Source organism: Eriocheir sinensis, chromosome 9 (assembly GCF_024679095.1).
Source record: "Eriocheir sinensis breed Jianghai 21 chromosome 9, ASM2467909v1, whole genome shotgun sequence".
In the NCBI taxonomy this organism is placed as follows: Eukaryota; Metazoa; Arthropoda; class Malacostraca; order Decapoda; family Varunidae; genus Eriocheir; species Eriocheir sinensis.
This window is the reverse complement of record NC_066517.1, coordinates 2,612,454-2,637,160: the sequence shown is the minus strand read 5'-3', so window position 1 is coordinate 2,637,160 and position 24,707 is coordinate 2,612,454. Positions and strand designations below refer to the sequence as shown.

The 24,707-nt window shown below is 42.3% G+C and overlaps 1 protein-coding gene and 1 long non-coding RNA gene across 14 annotated transcripts; one reads left to right on the top strand and one right to left on the bottom strand.

Moving 5' to 3' along the window:
• Positions 1-1,950: 1,950 nt before the first annotated feature.
• Positions 1,951-24,683, bottom strand: LOC126995838 (maltase A3-like). Of its 11 annotated transcripts, none has more exons than XM_050855704.1 (15): positions 24,491-24,683; positions 22,705-22,835; positions 22,476-22,585; positions 16,993-17,172; positions 16,427-16,587; positions 15,080-15,205; positions 14,053-14,131; positions 12,635-12,779; positions 11,963-12,170; positions 10,556-10,676; positions 9,603-9,737; positions 7,677-7,872; positions 6,139-6,294; positions 2,311-5,320; positions 1,951-2,279 (listed from the first exon to the last, which is right to left on the bottom strand). In XM_050855704.1, the coding sequence occupies exons 2-14, from the start codon at positions 22,785-22,787 to the stop codon at positions 5,239-5,241; spliced, it is 1,782 nt and encodes a 593-aa protein (XP_050711661.1). In that variant the 5' UTR covers positions 22,788-22,835; positions 24,491-24,683; the 3' UTR covers positions 1,951-2,279; positions 2,311-5,238. The 11 variants fall into 11 exon arrangements, with proteins under 11 accessions (XP_050711661.1, XP_050711669.1, XP_050711667.1 ...); XM_050855712.1 differs by having other exon boundaries at positions 24,497-24,683; XM_050855710.1 differs by lacking the exon at positions 24,491-24,683 and having other exon boundaries at positions 1,951-2,162; positions 2,221-2,279.
• LOC126995841 (uncharacterized) lies at positions 23,678-24,693 on the top strand. 3 transcript variants are annotated; one of them, XR_007750747.1, is made up of 3 exons: positions 23,678-23,823; positions 23,945-24,065; positions 24,183-24,693. It is a non-coding gene; the product is annotated as an uncharacterized LOC126995841 (long non-coding RNA). The 3 variants fall into 3 exon arrangements; XR_007750749.1 differs by having other exon boundaries at positions 23,945-24,182; positions 24,307-24,693; XR_007750746.1 differs by having other exon boundaries at positions 23,945-24,693.
• Positions 24,694-24,707: the final 14 nt, after the last annotated feature.

The following is a 24,707-nucleotide window of genomic DNA, read 5'->3' as shown; positions in this document are numbered from 1 at the left end:
AGATAAGAGATATTAAAGAAATAGAGAGGGATAAAAAGAGAAAGAATGATAACAATAAGATAAAAAAAACGCACGAATGTCAAAAGAAAGATATTAAAAAAAGGAAGGAAAAAGATAAATGGAAAGAAATAACAATAAAAACAAAAGATAACAAAAACAACATCACAACACAAACTCTCTCTCTCTCTCTCTCTCTAGCAACACCCACACAACACACACCGCCAACCTCCCTCCTCCTCCTCCTCCTCCTCCTCTTCTTCTTCCTCCTCCTCCTCCTCCTCCTCCTCCTCTTTCTACAAACTAACTCAGCCGTTCAATGCAAAGTTACGTTCGCATCCACCAGCCGTTCTCTCTCTCTCTCTCTCTCTCTCTCTCTCTCTCTCTCTCTCTCTCTCACCCTCCGCCTAGGCCCATAAAAATAACATATTGGCTTCACAGCGAAAGCAACAACCTCCACCATTGCCTGAAATTTTACCCTAACAAGTTTTCTGACATATGTGATTCCCTCCTCCTCCTCCTCCTCTTCCTCCTCCTCCTCCTCTTCTTCCTCCTCCTCCATTCGACGTAGGTATAGGATTGAAGTAGAATTCGATGTTATGTCAAGGGAATTAAATCCGTTTGCTTATAACACAGTATCGGGAAGGAAGGAATGCACTGAGAGAGAGAGAGAGAGAGAGAGAGAGAGAGAGAGAGAGAGAGAGAGAGTGTTGAGTGTCTTTTAAAATGCTCCCCACTCATCACTTCTCTCTCTCTCTCTCTCTCTCTCTCTCTCTCTCTCTCTCTCTCTCTCCATTTTTCTGTATTGGATTCGTATATTGGCAAGCATTCCTCTTCCTCTTTCTCTCCCTTTTTTATCTTTCCTCCACCTCTCTTCCCTCTCCCGTCTTCCTTCCTTCCTTTCTTCTCCTTCTCCTTTCTTCCTCCTTTCTTTACTTTTTACATGTTATTCGCTTGTTCTGTCACTTTTTTTTTTCCTTCTCTCTCCTACCTGTCTCTCTCTCCTTTCTCTTACCTCTCCTCCTTATGTTCAGGTTCACAGCGAGGAACTTTTAAAACGCCAGACGTAATGTTATCCTTGTATACTTCCATGGTATACCTCGAGCATGTGGTACGCTTTTGGTCTCCTAATGACAGAAAGGACATTGAATTACTGGAAAGGGTTCAACACCGCGCCACGAAAATTATTCCAGCCTTAAGGGCTCAACCGTACAAGGAACGACTCAAGTGACTCAATCTCTTTACACTGGAGAAGAGACGCCTACGAGGGGATATGATTTAAGTCTTCAAGTACCTGAAAAAGCTCAATAACGTCGATTACTCCAAAGTCTTTGAGCTCCAAACCAACTCAAGAACTAGAAATAACGGTTTACCCATTCAAGCGCGTCGATGTAGTACAGACATTGGCAAGAGTTTCTTCTCAGACCGAGTCATCTGCCACTGGAACTCCTTCAAAAATCGAATTGACCATCATTTCGTTACGTCTGGAGTAAACTGAATGCCGAGGTGCTTTCATCTGCTCTGTGGGCACCAAGTGGCTGTCGAGCAGATTGAAGCACCAGAGCAGGCAACCTCGTAATGAGCCAATAGGCTTTCTGTTGCCTGCATTTCCATGGTTCCATGTTTTCTTATATAGTTTCCGTTCCCCCACTTCCTCTCTCCCTCCCGTCATACTATTTTTCCTCCCTTCACCTCTTCCCTCCTTGTTCCCTCCCTTCCACATCCTTTCCTGTCACTCCTCCTCCTCCTCCTCATCATCATCATCATCACCATCATCGAGAAAAAGAAAAAAACGAAAAAGAAGAGAGAGAGAGAGAGAGAGAGAGAGAGAGAGAGAACCACAAATTCGTCTTTAAATATATACTCCAGAATAACTCACACACACACACACACACACACACACACACACACACACACACACACACACACACACACTAACAAAACAACTTTACAACACTGCAGTACTTTTATTATTATTTTCCATCCAAGAGCTGAAAATTAAAAACACAACACTGCAAACTCCAACAGAGGTCCAACTAGCACTACTACATAATATACAAACCCACACATTGCTACTATTACATGACTAGTACAAATAAAGACATGCAGGAGACTATTTTTTTATGGTAACAAGACCTATTAATTATTTTTTATGGTAACAAGACCTATTAATTATTTTTTATGGTAACAAGACCTATTAATTATTTTTTATGGTAACAAGACCTATTAATTATTTTGTTATGGTAACAAGACCTATTAATTATTTTTTATGGTAACAAGACCTATTGATTATTTGTTTTATGGTAACAAGACCTATTAATTATTTTTTATGGTAACAAGACCTATTAATTATTTTCTAGTTTGTAGCCCTTTTTTTCCTTTCTCTCTCTCTCTCTCTCTCTCTCTCTCTCTCTCTCTCTCTCTCTCTCTCTCTCTCTCTCTCTCTCTCTCTCTCTCTCTCTCTCTCTCTCTCTCTCTCTCTCTCTCTCTCTCTCCTTCCTGTTCCATCACTTTCTTCCTTCCTTCTTGTTCCTCCTTCCCTCCCTCCTTTCTCTTTCCTTTCCTCCTCTTTCTTTCCTTTCCTCCTCCTTCATTTTTCATCACCTCCATCCTTCTTGTCCCTCCCTCTTTTCTCTTTCCTTTCTTCCTCCTCCTTTTTTATCACTTCCTTCCTTCCTTCTTTCTTGCCCCTCCCTTCCTTCATTCTCTTTTCTCTCCTCCCTTCCCTCTTCCTTTTCAATGGTGGGGTATATTGGTAACCATTTCCCTACCTCTCTTTCCCTTTTTTCTTCCTCTCTTCCCTCTTCCTTTATTCTTCCTTCTCCTCTTCCCTTTTTCTTCCCTCCTCTACTTCCCTTTTTATCAACTGTTATTGCACCCGAAATTGACCTCTCTTTTGGTACTCATTCTTTTTTCCTTTTATTTGAGCAGAACCTAGCGGCGTTTTTTATTGCTGTTTTGTTTTATGCCCTCAAGCTGTCTCCCTCCCTTGCTGTAAAAAATAAGCCACAAGAGGAACTTTATAAAAAATCTATCACCTCTCCTCTGGCCATTCATTCATTCTTTTTCCTTTATTGGGGCAGCATCTGATGTTTCTTTCATTATTGTTTTATTATTTTGAGCCTTGAGCTTCCTCCCTTGCGGTAAAACAAAGGACACCAGAGAAACTTTCCAAAAAAAAACTATCACACATGTACACTGTCACAGCCTCAAGACCCAATAGAAAACATGACATATAATCCGCCCCACCCTGCAGCCACCCACTCTACAAGACTCTGGCTCTCACCAACTCCCATCTGCTCTTGCCTGTCAGGGTGGGAAGGTGTGTGTGTGTGTGTGTGTGTGTGTGTGTGTTAGTGATAGTGTTAGTGTGTGTGTGTTAGCTGTCACTGCCTCAAAACACAATAGGAAACATGGCACGTAATCTACCTTTGTCCTTTTGTGTACTTGAATATGTCCCACTGAATAACAGAGTGGCGGGTGAATGGAACAGGCTCGGCAGTCATGTTGTGAGTGCCAATACGATAGATACATTAAAAAAAGGTTAGATAGATTCATGGGTAGTGAGGTTCGGTGGGGTTAGGTTCACAGGAGCTGCCTTGTATGAGCCTACCGGCCTCTTGCACACTCATTATGTTCTTATGTTCTTATGATCTAATGAAGAAATAAGTCTGACATAACTTGTGGATACTAAAACCTTTGGATGACTAGGACCCTTGAACTGAGGATAAAGAACAAGAGGAACAGAATCTATCACAAATATAATAGACTGTGGCTGCTGATAAACACAAGAGGGAACTTTGCATAAAATCTATCATAAAAGAAGTCTGGCAAATCTTATGAAAACTTATGCCTCTGGATGACTAAGACCCTTGAACTGAGGATAAAGCACAAGAGGAACAGAATCTATCACAAATATAATAGACTGTGGCTACTGATAAACATGAGAGGGAACTTTGCATAAAATCTATTATGTAAGAAGTCTGGCAAATCTTATGGAAACTAATGCCTTTGGATGACTAAGACCCTTGAACTGAGGATGAAGAAGAAGAGTCACTGAATCTATCACAAATATAATAAACTGTGGCTGTAGATCGTCATGAGAAGGAACTTTGCATAAAATCTATCACGTAAGAAGTCTGGCAAATCTTATGGAAACTGAATACCTTGGATGACTAAGACCCTTGAACTGAGGATGAAGAATAAGAGGCACAGAATCTATCACAGGTATAATAAACTGTGGCTGCAGATACACACGAGAAGGAACTTTGCATAAATCTATCACGCAAGAAGTCTGGCAAATCTTATGGAAACTGAATACCTCGGATGACTAGGACCCTTGAACTGAGGATGAAGAATAAGAGGCACAGAATCTATCACAGGTATAATAAACTGTGGCTGCAGATACACACATAAGGTAACTTCACATAAAATCTATCACGAAAGACATCTGGCAAATCTTATGAAAACTTATGCCTTTGGATGACTTAAGACCCTTGAACTGAGGATGAAGAAAAGTCACAGTATCTATCACAATTATAACAAACTGTGGCTGTAGATACACAACATGAGAGGGAACTGCATAAAATCAATTACAAATATAATAAAATGTGGCTGAAGATTGACATGAGAGTTAACTTTGTATAAGATCCATCACCTAATATCAAGTGTGGCTGCAGATTGACACAAGAGGGGACTTTGCATAATACCCATCACATTATATACTCTGTGGTTGCAGATTGACACGAGAGGAACTTTGCATAAAATCTATCATACATATAAACTGTTACTGCAGCGAGACACGAGAGGGAATTTTGTGAACGAGATCGACCTGTTTGTACTTCAATATATGTCTCACTGAAAACAGAAGTCAGGAACTAAACACTTTGGATGAATCAGACCCTAAAGTTGAGGGAGAGGGGAGTCCAGCAGTACTTCAGTATATGTTTCATTGATAAAAAAAATTTGGCAAGACTCACAGAAACTAGATACTATGGCTTAATAACCTAGAACTGAGGATGAGGCAAGTCCAACAGTGCCTCAATATGTCTCATTTAAAAAAGAAATTAGGCAAAACTCATGGAAACAGAACACTTAAGACTACTACCTCGAGCTGTAGCCATGATATATCTCATCGAAAAAAGAAGTCTGGTATTACTAACTACAGTACTCACTAAACACTTAAGATCAATACCCTTAAACTGAGGTGAGTCTTCCAGTGATGGGTACAAGGACTGCTCCTCAGTCGTCCTCCTCTGCAGCCAAGGCCAGAACAAGTCCTTCCCCGCCCAGCAGCGGCACAGCGTCCAGGGAGACCACAGCCCTGACACAGCAAGGAAACTCTTCAGTCTTAGTCCAATAAATATCTTTTGTGAGATAATATTGATATTAATGTAAGATTACGGCCATTAAGTTGTTAATACCTTAAAAGACTTATAAAATGTCTTTATTGCTACTAGACAATTTTTTCAAACAGACAAGTACATAGATAGATAGATAGAAAGATAGATAGATGACAGTAAGACTCCACAGCAGAGCAGGGAGTTTCATCTAATGCTGTAGTGACATAGGAGATTGCTTGCCATCTCTTTTTTTCTGCTGCAGTCATTAGACAGCTCCAACAAAAAGAGGACAGACATAAGTCCCTCCAGCTGGTACACAGCCTCTTCATTATCAAGATCTTCAGGGTGCCTCCTCATGGCACCCTTGGTAAATGAGACCTCATGCTCCCAGACTAAATCTCTGGAGGATCTTAGATCAGATTGGAGCCCCAGAGGTGATGTGTGCATGGCCCACCAACATGTGGACACACCCTGCCACCTCACCAACCCAACCCAGGCAGGTGGGGTTCACAGCCATAGTGGGCAAGCCATCTGGGCTCTCAGCCAAAAGCTGGCATTGCCTAAAAGAAGGGCATCCAAGGAAGAAAACTCCCGCTCCAGCCAAGATGAACAATGTTTTCATCAACCCGTCCAACCCCATAAGGGAAAATGAAGACGTTAAATGAAGAAGAAAAAGAATAAAAAGAAGTAGATTTGTGGACACTATAGCCTAATTTCATGGTGGCAACTCTTGGAGGCATTCAGGCTATCCATGTGTCTGTCCTTGACCAAACACAGCTAACAGCCACCTGAGGCTCACCCGGGCTGTGTGGCGCTGGAGGTGTCGGAGGCGGAGCGCAGGACGACCGTTGCGTTGCTGGGCAGTTCCTCGGTGGAGTCTTTGAGCAGGTCGGCTTTGATCTCCTCCTCGTTAGTATTCACCACTATGAGGTAGCTGTCCGACCCCTCAAGTGATCTGCAGAAGGTTAAGACATTCGATTAATTAAGAGGAAAATTGTAAACTTGAAATGAACACTCAATTTTAGTTAATTTTTATTTTTTTATTTATCTATTCTATTTATTGATTGATTTATTAACTAATTTATCTATTTACTTTTTTTTTTGGGGGGGGGGGGGGGGGATGTCACCTTGGCCCTATGACTCTGGGTACTGGGTTATTTCCTGCCACTAACTCAAAGGCTGATGTGATGGAGATAAGGAGTGAGGCAAGGTGCAGCTTTAGCATATACCTCCAACTTTACCCTCAACCTTTTTCTGCCCTTATGAACTCTCTCCATACTCTTCTTTCATTCCACCACTGCTCTGTTTCCCTTTCCTTCAAAATCTCTTCTAATGCTTCTGAATCTCCTAACACTGGCCCTCCTTTCTTCCTTGCAAAACCTCTTCTAACACTTCTAATATTTCTAACACTGGCCTTCCTTCCATCCAAAACCTTTTCTAACACTTCTTAAATTTCAAACACTGGTCTTCCTTCCTTCCTTCCTTCCTTCCTTCCCAAATCTTTTCTAACACTTCTAATTCTTTATAACACTGGCCTTCCTTCCTTCCTTCAAAAATCTCTCTCTACATCTCAATATTTTCTTGCTTTTCTTCTCCTTCTCTTGGGGATACACAGACCTCCATGCATACTTCTTTAAAACACCTATCTTACCTCCCATTATTATTATTATTATTATTATTATTATTATTATTATTATTATTATTATCATTATTATTATACAAAAGGAATCAGGTAGCAAGGGAGAGGAGTGGACACTATAATCCGCCTGTTCAGCCGTCCCCAGACACCTGAGACACCAAGAAAGAGAAAATGCAGGAAGTTTGGAAAGTTTCGCTTAGTCGGCGCAACATCTGTGGTCATATGCCGGAGAAAGACAGGAGGGGAAGGAATTATAGGAGATGTGAACAGATCCCAGGAGACGGGACACAACCCCCGATTAATACCTGGTACCCATTCACTGCAGAAAAAGCAGGAGTGTGAGAAAATATAGAAGATTACAGAAATAGAGGGACAGAGAGGGAGGGAAATACATATCTTTAACCCCTTGGATGCAGATTTCCTACAAGAAGACATCACCAAGCTACAGGAATGGAACAAAATGTGGCTGCTACAATTTAATGAAGAAAAATGTGAAGTCCTGCAGCTTGGGAGGAGATATCCAGCATACCAATACCACATGGGAAACACTCCACTATCCACCACAGAGGCAGAGAAAGACATGGGACTATACATTACCAGGCTACCAGTGAAGGCCAAATACATGACAATCGCAGCGAACGAGTTAAACACACAACAAACAAACATCCACATTAATCTAGGTTTTTTTATGACCTTACCTCATGAAGCTAAAAACATCCTTGGTGGTGACGGGGAAAGTGGTGTTCCCCCTCAAGAAGGTGTCCTCCCTCCTCAACTGGGCCAGCTGCTGATAGACCTTGAGGTGGCTGGCGGAGGCGCTGACCTGCCTCGCCACATTGACCTTGGGGTAGTTTGGGTTGACGGGGAGCCAGGTCGAGCTGCCGTTGGTGAACCCTGAGGAGGAAAAGTATATATTGAGGTAATGGAGCAGCTGTAAAGTGTAATGCTTGTATAATGTAAGTGTAAGTATAATGTAAAGTGTATACTACAATGTAAAGTATTGGAGACGATGGAGGTTACGTAAAGTATGTGGTAATGGAAGTGATGTAAAATATAATGCTTGTATAATGTAAGTGTAAAGTGTAAGTATGATGGAAGTTTAAGTATAATGCAGAGTATATTATGTAGGCCTATATAATGTTAAGTACTGGAAATGATAGAGTTTATGTGAAGTATAATGTATTGTAATGAACTCATGCAAAATATGATGAGTGTATAATGCAAGTGTAAGTATAATGTGAGGATAAGTATAATGTAATGTATGTATAAAGTACTGTAACTGATGGAGCTGATGGGAAGAATATGATGTAATGGAGCTCTTGTAAAATTAATGATGCAAAATATAATGTAAGTACAATGGATGATTTAAGTAGTATAATAAAATGTAAAGTATAATTGTGTGATGTGGAACTGACAGAGCTGAGAGTGACGACAGAGCAGAAGTTTATGAAGTTAACCCGGTAGCAGCGGGGATTATATTTATTAATGGTCCCTCTAAGCGAGAAAAATGAGAAAAAATCATAACTCACACAAATCATGTCAGAATATATATCAAAGCATTTGTGATTAGTTTATGTATCATCTATTTTAGGGGGTTTAAATCATGGCACAAGCTTGGCCCGTCGCTGCTACACGGTAAAGCCACAAATTTGGCCCATCGCTGCTACCGGGTTAAGGAGTTTATGTTCTAAGTATAAATGTAATAACATATATAAGTATTCTGTATTTTCAAGCATTTCAGGCCTTGCACACCCACGTTTGATAAGACTTTCATAGAGGTTGTGTTGGTAGTATTTACATGGAGGGTAGTTTTATGAGTCTAGTGGTAATTTGACAAGGCTTCTGCGCCATGAACATAAAGAAACACTCTTGAGAACCCAACTGATCTCCTCTGCGGCCTTTCTGAATAGTTAGTGTGAGAGCCAACAGAATCTTATAAGCCAAGTGAATGTAAAGAAACACTCATTCATCGTCAGTCTCTCTATTCCTCAGTTCTCCGTTCTCATTTACCCTCATCTTTGTTTTCGGTTGATTTGGGAAGCAATTTGGCAGTGTGAGATTGGTATGAGAACCAGACTAATCTCCTCTTTGGCCTTTGAAAATAGTTAATGTGGGACCCGAAACCATTTTATAAGCCCAGTGATAGTTTGTCAAGGCTTCTGCACTAAGAACATGAAAAAAACACTCATGAGAACCCAATTAATCTCCTCTGTGGCCCTTGGAAATAGTTAAAGTGGGACCCAAAACCATTTCATAAGCCCAGTGATAGTTTGTCAAGGCTTCTGCACTATGAACATGAAAAAAACACTCATGAGAACCTGACTCAAGACCACCAGGAAGGCCAAGGAAGACGTGGAGAAAGGTGGTGGAGGAAGATATGAGGAGGCTGAATATCACGGAAGAAATGGCTATGGACCGGCAACAGTGGAGGAGGCTCATATCCCGTCCAACCCCACCATAGGGAATAAATGGACGTTAAACAATGATGATGATGATGATGATGAGAACCTGACTAATCTCCTTTTTGGACTCTGAAAATACTTGTAGTTAGAACCAAAAGCATCTGAGAATACTGGCCTATGTACCTTCCTTACCCTTCAACACTGCCCACACAAAATCCTTACCGGCAAAGTCTCTGTTGTCCCACTGCATCGGTGTCCTGGCCGGGTCGCGACTGTACTTTTGGTAGAGATCCGGGCCCCATCTGCAGCCTGAGGGGTCAACTGTGTCCTCCCAGCTGATGAATGTGTCCTCCATGCCTGTGGGGAGTGACCTGACCTTAAGACTAGACTGAATGGGGTAAGACCAGTAGTGCCAAATTGTCATCCTCAGCATAACCTCAGTATCTTGTATTCACCAGTCGCTGAGTGAAAACTATCATAACCACACCAATAACGACACCCAAGTGTATTTATTGTTAAAACTGTTGAACGTTAAGGTTGTGATGGCGAGCTGAGAGGATGAATTGGCGTTTCTAAAGGTGATGAGATTAGTATTGTATCTGGGATTGTGGGTAAGGCTTGAGTGAAGGAGACATGGTGCTAAGGCTTGGTGAGGGGTAGTGGAGTTTCCTGGGCAAGCCTCCTTCTAGCTGATAAATGTGTCGTCTATGCCTGTCAAGAGTTACACAGCCTTAAAACAACACACTGGATTATCTATTTGCATGGGGAAAGCAGGGGAGGGAAGGAGACATGGTGGGGGGTAGTGGCATTCCCTGGGTAAGCCTCCTCGTAACTAATGAATGTGTCCTCCATATCCACCAGGAGTTATGTGAGCTAAAGCAACAGTCTGGTATGTCTCTTTGAATGGGGTAAGGCAGGGAGGGGAGGAGGCATGGGGGGGGGGGGGGTAGTGGAGTTCCTTTGGTAATTAAACCTCCTACGAGGGTATGTATCTTTGAATGGGGTAAGGCAGAGAGGGGAGGAGGCATGGGGGGGGGGGGGGGGGTAGTGGAGTTCCTTTGGTAATTAAACCTCCTACTATGGTATGTATCTTTGAATGGGGTAAGGCAGAGAGGGGAAGAGACATGGTAAGGGGTCGTGGCCTTTCTCATAGCCTTCCTTTATATAAGCCTCACCTATCTCCTCGCCATAGTAGGTCACCGGTGTGCCAGGCAGCAGGAGGATCACCATGTTGAGGGCGTCGATGAGGTCAGTCCCCAGACGGCTGGAGACGCGGTTCTTGTCATGGTTACCAAGCTGGAGAATATGATGGCAAGGTGAGTAGTGACCAAGAAACCATAATTCATATTCCACTAACATCACAAGACTCCTACTCTTTTGGTACCCCTTTTTTGCGAGCTGAGTGGTGCCCAAATACCCTCAATTTACATCCCACTAACACAGCAACACACATACTTATTTATTACCCTTTTGGCAAGCTAAGTGATGCCCAAAGAACCTCAATCTATATTCTACTAACGCAGCAACACTCATACTACCATTTGCCACCCATATGACAAGCTGAATGCTCCCCAAACAACCTCAACCTACATCCCACTAACATCACAACACTCATACTCATTTGCCACCCATATGGCAAGTAGAACAATGCCTAATAACCTCAATTTACATTCCACTAACATTACAACACTCCTACCCAGTTGGTGCAGGTGCTTAAAAATGAACAACAAAAAATAAGACAGAATATGTTAAGGTCTTCAGGTCTTTAAAGTCTCTTTAGTGTTTCTGATGTTGCAAGTGTATCCTTGATCACAATACTAAATACAAACCTCATTTACAAGTGGAATCAGAATGGACAACTTACAAGATGCATAGGAGTTTGAAAGGAGGGAAAGGGGTGGTAGCAAGATCCCCTGTGTATGAGCTATGACTAAATGGTTCATGGCTATTACCTTACCCCAAACATCTATATAAATTAGTGACCTCAGAATATGCCTGACAACACCCCAACAATAAGGAAGGTTGGCAAGATCACCCATAAACAAGATATAGTTAAATGGTTTACGGTTATAATCTTACCCAAACATCTTTGAGTTACAGACCTCAGAACATGTAAGGAAGGGTTGGTAGCAAGATCACCCATACATGAGAAATAGCTAAATGGTATCTTGTCCCCAAACATCTATGAATAATGGGCCTCAGAACATGTAAGGAAGAGTTGGTAGCAAGATCACCCATACATGAGAAATAGCTAAATGGTTCATGGTCATTATCTTGTCCCCAAACATCTATGAATCATGGGCCTCAGAACATGTAATTTAAGGAAGAGTTGGTAGCAAGATCACCCATGCACAAGAAATAGCTAAATGGTTCATGGTCATTATCTTGTCCCCAAACATCTATGAATTAGTAACCAACGAACATGCCTGACTTCTTCTTCTTCACTTATAGTCTATCTCCCATTCTTAGGGTCAGACTTGTCATAATCCTCCTCCATCTTGCTCAATCCAGTGTTAATCCATCTATTTCTAACACTTCCTGACACTTGCTTAACTACCCCACAAAACTTCCAGCTTGCTCACCACCCAGTTGGGCCACTTGCCGGCAGGGAGGTTGTCCAGCCAGAGGGACACGGTTGCCTTCAGAGACTCGCCGTCCAAACGTTTTCGGCTCTCCAGGTTGTCGATCAGTTGGAAGTTGAAGGGGAAGTCCGCCAGTGGGTCCTCCTCCGTCCCATAGTAATTCATCACCTCTTCCACTGTGTCACCGAAGACCTCCACCATGAAGGCCCTGCAGCGGAAGTCAACACTCATTTTTTTTTTTTTACGGCATAGGAAGCAATTCAAGGGAAAATAAAAATGAAAACAAAAAAAAGCTGGCTAATCACTGCTCCTATAAGATGAAGTATAGAGGAGTTGCTGAAAGAGAGGTCATTTTCTGTTTAAACATTAGGTATTATTTTGGTCTCACTATTAGGCCTACTACAGCTACTTTACTACTACTTCAGCTACTTCCACTACTACTACAGCTACTACCACTACTACTACAGCTTTTACCATTACTACTACATCCACCACCACTACTACTACCATTACTACAACAACTACTACCACTGCTTCACCTCTCACCACAACCTTTCTTTGGCAATACAGAAAACAGCTCAAGGGCAAAACTAATATAAAAAACAAAAAAGCTATTGCTACTACATATATCACTACTACTACAGCTCTCACTACTTCACCTCTCTCACTCACTTCTCGGAGCGCGCGTCGAGCAGTTTCCGCCACTCCCTCACGGCATCCAGGTTCTCTGGTTGGTTGCTGGTGTAGGGGTGCTGGAGGGAGTCGTAGTCGCTGGGGTTGTGGTGGCCGGGTGCTAGGGGCTCGTCCAGGCTCAGGTCTGTCGAAGGTGGCGATGGCAGTGAGGGAGGAAGAGGGATCGAAAGTGAATTTGCACATTATATAACTTCTTTGGAAATGGAAAGGAAAGAAACAAACAAGGAATCTGGTGGCATGAACATTACCTAGGAAGTGTGACTGCATTGGGTATCATTGAGTGTCATTTTATGTAGCACCAAAAGGCAGGGAGATAATGACCTACATAAAGATTAACATAAGAAACTGAATGAAGATATGAAGTCTATGGGGATTACCTATTTGTTATATATAGGATTCCAACACCCTGAAAACAATCTTAATAAGTGGCCTACATAAAGATTAACATAAGAAACTGAATGAAGCAATGAACTCTAAGGCAATTGCTGGTCATATTAGGATTGCATCACTCTGAAAACAACCTTCATAGTGACCTACATAAACATTAACGTAGGAAACTGAATAAAAGAATAAGCTCGAGAGGGATTATTGAGCATAGTTAGGATTGCATCACTCAGAAAATAACCTAAAAAGTGGCCTGCATAAAGATTAACATAAGAAACCGAATAAAAGAATAAGCTCCAGAGTGATTATTGGGCACATTTAGGATTACGTCATTCTGAAAACAACCTAAAAAGTGGCCTGCATAAAGATTGACAAAAGACACTGAATGAAGCCATGAACTCTACGGGAATCAGTGGGCATATGAGGATTGCATCTCTCTGAAAACAATGAACTCTAAGAGGATTATTGGACATATTAGGATTGCACCACTCTAGAAACAATCTTAATACTGACCTACATAAAGATTAACATAAGCTGAATGAAGCTATGAACTCTTAAGAGGATTATTGGACTTGTTAGGATTGCATCTTAATACTGACCTACATAAAGATTAACATAAGAAACCGAATGAAACAAAGAATTCTAAGAGGATTATTGGACTTATTAGGACTGCATCACTCTAGAAACAATCTTAATACTGACCTACATAAAGATTAACATAGGACACTGAATGAAACAAAGAATTCTAAGAAGATTATTGGACTTATTAGGATTGCACCACTCTAGAAACAATCTTAATACTGACCTACATAAAGATTAACATAGGAAACCGAATGAAACAAAGAATTCTAAGAGGATTATTGGACTTATTAGGATTGCACCACTCTAGAAACAATCTTAATACTGACCTACATAAAGATTAACATAAGAAGCTGAATGAAGCTATGAATTCTAAAGGGATTATTTGTCGTGTTATGGATCCATCAGTCTGAAAACAACCTTAAAAGACTCACCCTCGACCTCATACAAGTGCTTCACAGCGTCCACCCGGAAGCCATCCACGCCCTTGTCCATCCAGAAGGTGAGGACGTTCTGGGGTGGAGGATAATACAGAGTATCTTAAGGCAACCCTGACCCCATTTTCCCTTAATTTTAGAGTAGCCCTCTTAAACCTCACCCCCGGCAACCCTAACCCCATTTTCTTTCAGTACCTCTTCCATTAAACCATTGTTCTTCTCTCTATTAACATCCCCTAACTTAAAACAAAATCCTGACCCTTATTTATATATCTTGAGAATAAGTGAATGTATGTTTTAATTTTAAGGCCCCCCCCCCTTATCAGACAAATGAAATGACTAATTAAACTTGTACCAATAAAGTAGCATGGGAGCATCAATGGTTTTGTTTTTTTTACAAGTTCCTTCAGTGGTATACATATCTGCTTTGCATTTTCCATATGGATGAGCAGTTCTGTAATAATGAATACTGAAAATTATTCTCAACATAATTTTTAACTGGCCATATTAAGACAAGTTGAGGTATCCTATTACAGGTGTTCTTCGGTCTGTGCAGCGTGAACACCAGCGACTTTATCTCATTAGTGTTGGTAAGAATGCTACTGGTATTAGAAAACAACAGTCCCTCTTCCTGATTTACATTTGAAAGCAGAGTATGAGTAACTGAGGGAATTATTTATTTATTTATTTAGATGCTGTCTGTAGCTCCGGTAGGCTTTCTTGAGGGGCCTCCTGGACTGCCCCAGTTCGTTAGTGGCGCAGGCTAATTTTATTTATAGTGGCTGCCGTGATACTCTAGGATGATGATAAACATATATTCCTGCCCAGAGGAACCAAGTGGAAATGACCTAAACTAATTTAATCAAGGCAATACGCAAGGGGCAGGAGCACCATACCCCTTTCTTTAAGTAACAGAAGCATTAATCAAACCTGGGCATTGCAAAATAATCACCAGGTTGGAATTCACACAACAAAACGCACAGGTCCTACACCGCTGATCCGCCTGATACTCGCAGCATCTCACCTTCATCTCCTCCCGCACAGCATCACAGCGGAAGTTGAGGTCAGGCTGTGTGGCGAGGAACTGGTGGTAGTAGAATTGTTTCCTCTCCTCGCTCCATTCCCACGCTGAGCCGCGGAACACACTCAACTAAAAAAAAATGACACAGGAATAATATAAGTACAAGATGACTGCCAGGAAAGAAACATTAGACGTGGCTTTTAAACACATACCATCCCAGAATATGATCGCCTTTGTGAAAGGAGAGGAAGGGAGACGGAAGGCCTGTACAAAGCAGCTCTAACTCCACCTCACATCACCGTCCATGAATTTATCTTATCTATTTCTAAATGTGACAATTGTATGGGCACTCACAACAAACCAAGCCTATTTCACTCATCCAACACTGTTTGTAAACCAATTTTTGCATATATCCCTGTTCAATCTGAATTTATCCAGTTTAAACCCATTACTATGCGTACTACCCGGTTCTCCAGGACCTTATTAGTATCCCCCTTATTAAAGCCTTTCATCCATTTATAAACCTCGATCAAGTCTCCTCGCACTCATCGCTTTTCTAGAGAATGCAAATGTAATTGTTTAAGTCTTTCCTCGTATGGCAAGTTTCTTAACCCGTGAATCATCTTAGTCGTCCTCCTCTGTACCGATTCAAACATTTTGATATCCATTATAAAGTAAGGGACCAGAACTATATTGCATAATCAAGATGAGGTCTAACTAATGCTAAATATAGCTTGAGAACGACTTCAGCGCTTCTGTTGCTTACAATCTTGAAATGAATCCCAGTACCCTGTTTGGTCGATTTCAGGCTTGAATGCATTGTGCTCTTGGACGGAGATCAGAGCTCACTAGGACCTCTAGAGTCTAGATCCCTCTAGCTCACACCTAGACCTATTTATGGGAGGAAGATGTTGAGAAGAGAAGGAAAAGGGTGGGAAAGGAAGGAAGGAGGGCTAATGGAAGATTCAAATGCTCGCCGCTCGAGCTGGTGCTCGTCAAAATAGTATCCCTCTTATTAAAGCCCTTCATCCATTTATAAACCTCGAACAAGTCTCCTCGCACCCTTCGCTTTTCTTGAGAATGCAAATGTAATTGTTTAAGTCTTTCCTCGTTTGGCAAGTTTCTTAACCCGTGAATCATCTTAGTAGTCCTCCTCTGTACCGATTGTAACATTTTGATATCCATTATCTAGTGCGGCCAGTTGAAGGCCGCTTGTGACTGGTCGATGCATGTAAATGTTAATATATCTTATTAGTGGATTATTAACTGTCGTGGGTGTGGCCTATTTGCCGAGTAAGGTGAATAGGGTATTAAACAGCATTAATGACCTCTTCTCCTAATTCTACTTACCCAGTTGTTGGGAGGGATGGGCAGCCCCTCCTCATCTGTCCCCTCAGAATCCGCCCACACGAAGTAGTCGGTGTAGGGGTCCTCGCGTTTCACGGACTTAAGGAACCACTCGTGTTGGTCACTCGTGTGGTTAGGGACGAAATCCAGTATGACTTTTAACCCTAATGGCAGAGAGAGAGAGAGAGAGAGAGAGAGAGAGAGAGAGAGAGAGAGAGAGAATTGGTTAAAATATATATTATGACCGTAGCAATATAGTTATCAATTTTCTGTGTGTGTGTGTGTGTGTGTGTGTGTGTGTGTGTGTTCCTCCGCATATCTGTTAGTCATTATTATTTTATTATCTCTCCTTATCTTCTTCACATTTTCCTTCTTCTTCCTCCTCTCTCCTCCATTCTCCTTCACCTCCTCTCTCTTCTTCATTGCACTCTCATTCCTTGCCTCTCTCCTTCACCTCTTCCTCTTCTCTCTTCTTATCATCTTCCCTCTTTAATCCTCTAACCTTCCTTGTCTCTCTTTCCTCCCACGTGTGTGTGTGTGTGCATGTGTGTGTGTGTGTAGCCTCTCACCCCGCCTGTGCAGCTCGGCCACCATCTCCTCGAAGTCCGCCATGGTGCCGAAGATGGGGTCCACCGCCGTGTAGTTGGAGATGTCGTAGCCGAAGTCCTTCATGGGTGACTGGAAGAACGGACTCAGCCACACCGCCCCCACACCCAGGCCGGCCAGGTACTCGGCCTTCGAAGTGACTCCTGGGAAAGAAAGAAAGGCTTGTTAAGTTCAGGAGCCTTCGAAGTGACTCCTGGGAAAGAAAGAAAGGCTTGTTAAGTTCAGGAGCCTTCGAAGTGACGTCTGGGAAAGAAAGAAAAGCTTGTTGGGTTTATGCTGGTCAGTGCTGGTCCTGGAATAGACGGAAGATAAGGTGGAACAGTAAAATAATTGAGCTATCTTTGAGGATGCAGCAGTCTAGGAAGGATTAGATCATTAGGAGAAAGGGAATAATGTGAAGGCTTGGAGAGAGAGAGAGAGAGAGAGAGAGAGAGAGAGAGAGAGAGAGACGGATTTGGAGCAAGTGTTCCTTTCCGAAAATATTGGTTGAAATAGGTAATTCAAAATGATCCATCAACTAGGTACCTACGACCACAATTTCTACAACTTTGCGCGGGTTATAACTTATAAGTAAAATTAGCATCTCACAATGATCATGAGCCGCAGTGTGCTGGGATTGAGCTCCAACGTCACCAATGCATGATGCTACCGTGCTACCCACCCGCGACACTTCCGATCATGTAATAAAACCCTTACTTATAACATTATGAGCAATAAATCAAGAGGGAGAGGGATGAGGAGGAGGGTGTGATGCATAGAAAGAAGAGTAGGAATGTATGAGAGAGAGGAAGAACAGAAGGAAGGACGAACGGGACGCTGGCAGGCAGGGTGGCAGGGAAAGAAAGGAGGTTCTAAATATTACTGGATGATGGTGATAATATGGAGGAGAAGGAAGATGACGACAAATTTAAAAGGCTTATATTGCTAGGTCTCGCTCGGTAGTGTCAATGGGAACTCTACCCTTTCAAGTAGGTATAGCGTCGTTCATGATAAAAATTTACGCACTAACAACAGACGGAGGACAGGGCTGAAAAGTATAAAAACTGAGCTATCTTTGCGTTTACAGTTGTCTGGGAGGGATTAGAAGAAAGGGAGTGACGTGAAGGCTAAATTCGTGTGTGGCATTTCCTGTCCCTTTTCTACGGAGGAAAGATTTTTCGTTGCACAAGAGAACGTCACAGAAAGTTCCGGCTAACGTGCTCTGCCATGTGTGTGTGTGTGTGTGTGTGTGATTTTTTAAAGAGTAAACCCCTCACGCATAGTCCCCAACCTCTCTCTCTCTCTCTCTCTCTCGCTGGGAAGGTGTAAAACTGTTTCTGTCATCGCTGTGCTTACTGTTTCCTCTACTAATCCTTCCTCAAGTTTCCTTGGCCACACTGTACTTAGCTCAAACTCAAACTCAAGCCTGCTCAAGCTGCGGGAAAACTAATATTGTAACACTATAAGGTCAGTATTCTATGACGCTTCCTTCTCTTACATCAGTCATCTGAAGGCCAAAAAAAAGGGTTTAAACGCGTCCCCGTGAGTGTTTCTTTACGTTCACGGTGCAGAAACTAATTGTCACATTACCACCAGCAGGGTCATAAAGCTACCCATAGAAATGCCCACAAATCCCCCGAAAGCCTTGTTAAATGTACGTGCTTGGGCGCCGAAAGGTTTAAGAATAAGACTCAATAATGATAAGTCCTTAAATACACTAAGTCAAACCAGATAACGTGATATACAGCCTCTCTCTCTCTCTCTCTCTCTCTCTCTCTCTCTCTCTCTCTCTCTCTCTCATCACCTCAAACATGCCTGATAGGATACACCAGCGACTCTATTTACTCTCAACCTTTACTTTTCCCTACTTATACTTTTAACTTTACTTTTAAACTAAGGGGCGGGCAGGACAGGCAGCGATGTCCTTGACTCTGACCTTGAAACTCACTGACAGCTGACGAGAGGGAAAGGTAACTTGTGAGTACCTTAACTTGATATCGCCCGTGCCCATCCCACTCCTGACCCCTTACCTGAACGAACTTGGGGTACACCTGACGACCTCCTTGACCCTGACTTTGAAACTGACAGATGACGAGGAGTGAATTAAGGCAACGAGACACCTTTGATATCTCGATCCCTTGCCCTTCCCACTCCTGTCCCCTGAACGAACTTATCGGGTACACCTGACAATCTCCTTGACCCTGACCTTGAAACTCACACTGACAGCTGACGAGAGGGAAAGGTAACGAGTGAGTACCTTTGATATTCCTCGTACCTTTCCCACTCCTGTCCTGCTGAACGAACTTGGGGTACACCGTTTTTATTTCATTACGATCTCCTTGACCCTGACCTTGAAACTCACACTGACAGCTGACGAGAGGGAAAGGTAACGAGTGAGTACCTTTGATATTCCCGTACCTTTCCCACTCCTGTCCTGCTGAACGAACTTGCATGGGGTACACCGTTTTTATTTCATTACGATCTCCTTCACCCTGACCTTGAAACTCGTACACTGACAGCTGACGAGCTGAACGAACTACACTGTTTTTATTTCATTACGATCTCCTTCACCCTGACCTTGAAACTCGTACACTGACAGCTGACGAGGAGGGATGCAGGTATCCTCAGACGCTTCCACCTTTCACTACTACTTCCAAAGACCGAAAGGGGATTAATAACTTTCTCATGGGTGTTTTTTTCATGTTCGTGGTCTACAGAAGCATTGTCAGATTACCACCAGGACCACAGAACTACCCAGGGAAAGGACAATATATACAACTCCTACGGAAAGCCTTGTCAAATGTTTGGGCGCCTAAATGTTAAAGTCGGTAATCTCAGACACCTCCACTTTTCATATCAACTATTTCCAAAGGCCAAAAAGGAGATCAACTGGGTTCTCATGACTGTTTTTGTTGATTCAGGGTAAAACAGAAGGGTCAAACTACCACCAGGGTCATAAAACTACACCTGGAAATGCCCACATCAACTATATACGAAAGTTTTGTTAAATGTATGTGCTTGGGACCCGAAACGTTTAATAATATGACCCAAAGAATATATCTCTCACACACTGACAGCTGAAGAGTAACAATAATATATGGCCCTGCATGCTTTAATATGGACCTAAGAATATATATCTCTCACACACAGACAGATGAAGAGTGTAATAATAATATGGCCCTGTTTAAATATGTCTCACACACTGACAGTTGAAGAGTGCAACAATAATATGGCCCTGCTTAATAATATATCTCTCACACACTGACAGCTGAAGGGAAGTGTAACAAATAATTAAGCAGTACCTTTGATATCGCCCGTGCCATTCCCACTGGTGTCCCTGAACGAGCGTGGGTACACCTGGTAGATGATGTCCCTTTGCCACCACGGGACTTTCCTCTTCTTACTGGTGGCTTTGGATAGAGACGTCTTCTCCTTCCCTGAGTGTAGTTCTCGCTTGCGTGGAGAGGCCATGGCAACTGAGAGAGCCTGACATCACACACTCGGGGACTTATATGTTACTGAGTGCCACGGTGAACGAGCAGAAAGACCCTTTAGCATGCCAGCCACTCTGTTATAGTATTTTTATTCCCTGGTGACTTCATATTTCGTGTCACAGCTTCCTCTCACCCTTCATTGCATTGTTTCTTAAGGTAGCATCTCGTCTATGGGTCCAGGATGCTTCTTACCTATACCCCAGTTTAGTATTTCAATGTCATGACCGTGAAATCATCTTAGCTCAGGTGTTGGTACAAGGTAGTCAGCCTTTATCTTTGTATTCCCATTTAAACAGACAACTTTCGTATAGCCATTTCCTTTTACCCCTCACGAGCATTGTTTCCAGGGTAGCATGTCGTCTATAGGTCAACGATGCTTCATTACTATTACCCAGTCTGGTATTTGAGTGCCATGAAAGGTGAAATTATCTTGACTCTGGTGCTGCTGTAAGATTGTCAGTGGGCGTCACGTCTCGCCACACGGCACATATTGCACTGTCTTCTCATTACTCTTGCATCCCTATCAACGACGTGGCACCTAGTATAGCCATCAAGATCTCATGTCTGTCAAGGTTAAGTATATATTCCTTCACAGACACACGGAGGACGAATAGATCAATACACCGGCTTGAGTCACCTACGGCTGGCAACTCGACATTTGGCAAGAGTCTTGGGAGAGGGAGTCAGGGAGAGGGAGAGAGGAGGGCAGGGGTAGGGTAGGAGGGAGGTGTTACGGTAATATTCATCCGTAAAACTGGTTATCGTGAATGTATGACGTTTTCACTCTGAACTGGATGTAATGTGAGAAAAGAACAGCAACCTCTACGAATCTACGCCATATAACTTTACACTATCTATATATACTGTCTCCTTTTGTTAAACACTTGATAACACTCGCTAAACTCTGTCATGTGAAGTAGAGACCCCTGGTAGAGACGAGAACACAGTAACAAATATTTAGACCGTATTTTTAATTGTATCGGCCCCTCAGTTCGCCTGTGAAAAGCCTATCGTAGAAGTTGCTGGGATTATCACGGACTGTTTTGTGATCATAGAGATAGTTTTACACGACTTCTGCATCTTGAACGAGAAAATTACTTATGAAACCCCGGTTAATCTTCTCTGTGGCCTTGGGAAACAGCCGTAATGGGATTCCGATACGTTTGTTAAAATGATATGGACCTTAATCTCCTCTTCGAAACCCTTTTCCACGCTCACCAACAAGGACACGAGAAGGAACAAGCTCAGCCAACAAAGTATAGGCCTTGTACAAACTCACCAAACCTGCTAAACTAGAAAAAAGTAACCAAATAGCCTCATCTTCGAAACCAGTTGCTACGTTAGCCAAAGCAAGACGTGAGGAAGATTACAGTTGACCAGACAACAAAAAGACCTTTTACACACACCTGCTAGACTAGAAAATAGTAACAAACGTCTCTTCTTCGATACCCCTTGCCACCCCAGCCAGACTAAGACGCAAAGAACAATAGCAGAATAGCCAACAAAATATAGGCCTTTAAACTCACAAAAACAGACACTAAAAGAAACAGCTCGCGTAGGTATCAAGAATCAACTCCCACGAACCTCCTATGCGGTATCAAGGGTATTTAGAAGCCTGCTCCCTCGAACTCCCCAAAGAACTCACCAGGCAGGTTTTCAACGCACTAACCAGACATCTTCATACTAACAGTTCGCGTGGGTATCAAGAATCAAGTCCCACGAACTCCCTATAGGTCCGTCTATAAGAAACACTCAGCAGAAGTAGCGGTATCAAGGGTATCGAGAAGCTTGCCCCTACGGACTGCCCAAAGAAGGACTCACCAGACAGGTCTTTAACGCACTAACCAGACATCTTCATACATACAGCTCACGTAGGTATCAGGAATCAAGTCCCACACACACCCTAGATGTTGAAGCACTTACCAGACAAGGCGGTATCAAGGGTGTCAATAAGACTGCCCCCGCGGACTCACCCGGCAGGTCTCCGGTACCATCCCGGTCGGCGTCCAGCAGGGAGCGAGGGTACACTTGGTAGATGATCTCCGTCTGCCAGAACTCCAAGTCACTCCCCACATTGTCCTCCCTGCAGCATCCAAACACATGATGATAGCACATGCGAGACATAAACATTGAACACTTTATTCGTACGGTTTTATTGGTTTCAGTAACGTCAATTTGAGATCACAGTCATAATTCTTTTACCCGACGACGACGCAAACGATGACGACGGTGACGAGCGAGAGGAGGAAGAGGGAGAGGCACACAGTGGTCACGACTCTTTTCATCTTAACGGCGGTTTGCTAGTTAGTGGTTCGCTCGCCGCTGAAGCTTGTCTGGCACATTAGAAAGAGACGTATAAGAAAACAGAAGTGTGAGTCCGCATCTTATAGGAATTTGTGTATAACAGTAAGAAATTAGCATATTACTTAAGCTTGTCTGGCACATTAACAAAAGAGACGTAAAAGAAAGCAGAATGGTGAATCCGCATGGAGTTTGTGTAGCTTATACTAGTGAGAAATTAGCATATTATTTAAGTTTGTCTGGCACATTAGAAAGAGACATAAACAGTTAGGAAAGGAGATTACTGTACCAGCATCTTTAGGGATCAGTAATTTGTGTATATTAGTAAGAAATTAGCATATTATTCAAGCATCTGTGATTTGTTAGTGAAAAAAAGACGTACTATACAGTTAAGAAAGCAAAGTTGTGAATTACCATCTTCTAGGAATCAGCAATTTCTGTGTTAGTAAGAAATTTGCATATTATTTAAGCATCTGTGATTTGGTAGTGAAAAAAAGACATAGTACAGTTTAGAAAGCAAAATTTTGAGTCAGTATCTTTTAAGAATTCAGTAATTTGTGCGCACTAGCTTACTCTTAGCAAATTTAAAGCACCTTCAGTGATTTGTCGGTAAAAGCAACGTAAGAATGCAGTTAAAGGAGTAGAATTGTGAGTTAGCATCTTCCAGGGATCAGCAATTACTGTATACTAGTAACTATGAAATCAGCATCTAAAAAAACCTTCAGTAATTTATCGGTCAGAACCTATAACAAGAACGTTCTGTTGAGGCAAACACACTGGAGGTTAACACTAGGATGCCCAAATAAACATTTCAAACAGATCTTTATCGTATTCCGGCGCCTTCATTTGTACTTCAGAAGCAATTATAAGAACACTCTGTTGATTCAAACAAATTGGAGGTTAACACTATGATGCCCACGTGACATTTCAAGCACATCTTTAACACATCCTATTCAAGCACCTCCATTTGTCCGTCAGAAACTCTTACAAGAACGCTCTGTTGATTCACACAAACTGGAGGTTAACACTATGATGCCCACGTGACATTTCAAGCACATCTTTAACACATCCTATTCAAGCACCTCCATTTGTCCGTCAGAAACTCTTACAAGAACGCTCTGCTGATTCACACATACTGGAGGTTAACACTATGATGCCCACGTAACATTTCAAGCAAGTCTTTAACACATCACATTCACACACCTTCATTTGTCTGTCAGAAACTCTTACAAAAACGCTCTATTGCTTCAAACATACTGGAGGTTAACACTATGATGCACATATACACATTTCAAGGAGATCTTTAACACATTCATGCACCTTCATTTGCCAGTCAGAAACTCTTACAAAAACGCTCTACTGCTTCAAACATACTGGAGGTTAACACTATGATGCACATATACACATTTCAAGCAAGTCTTTAACACATCATATTTACGCACATTCGTTTGTTCGTCAGAAACGCTTACAAGAACGCTCTATTGCTTCAAACTACTGCTGGAGGTTAACACTATGATGCACATATACACATTTCAAGCACATCTTTAACACATTCACGCACCTTCATTAGTCAGTCAGAAACTCTTACAAGAACGTCCTACTGAAGTCAAACATACGTAGATATCAACTGTTACTGGAGGTTATGAAGGTCAGATACAGGTTACAAGGAGATCTTTAAACAACTCACACTGACCCAACGTTGTAAAGCTGGTGTGTGTGTGTGCGTGTGTGCGTGTCGCCTAACTGTGAAGACGATTCTGTGATGTTATGAATAGCAGCACCACCGACAAACTACGTAGATACGATAGATAACGATAACTACCTGCAAACACACACACACACACACACACACACACACACACAGACACACACACACACACACACACACACCTAAGTGTGTGTGT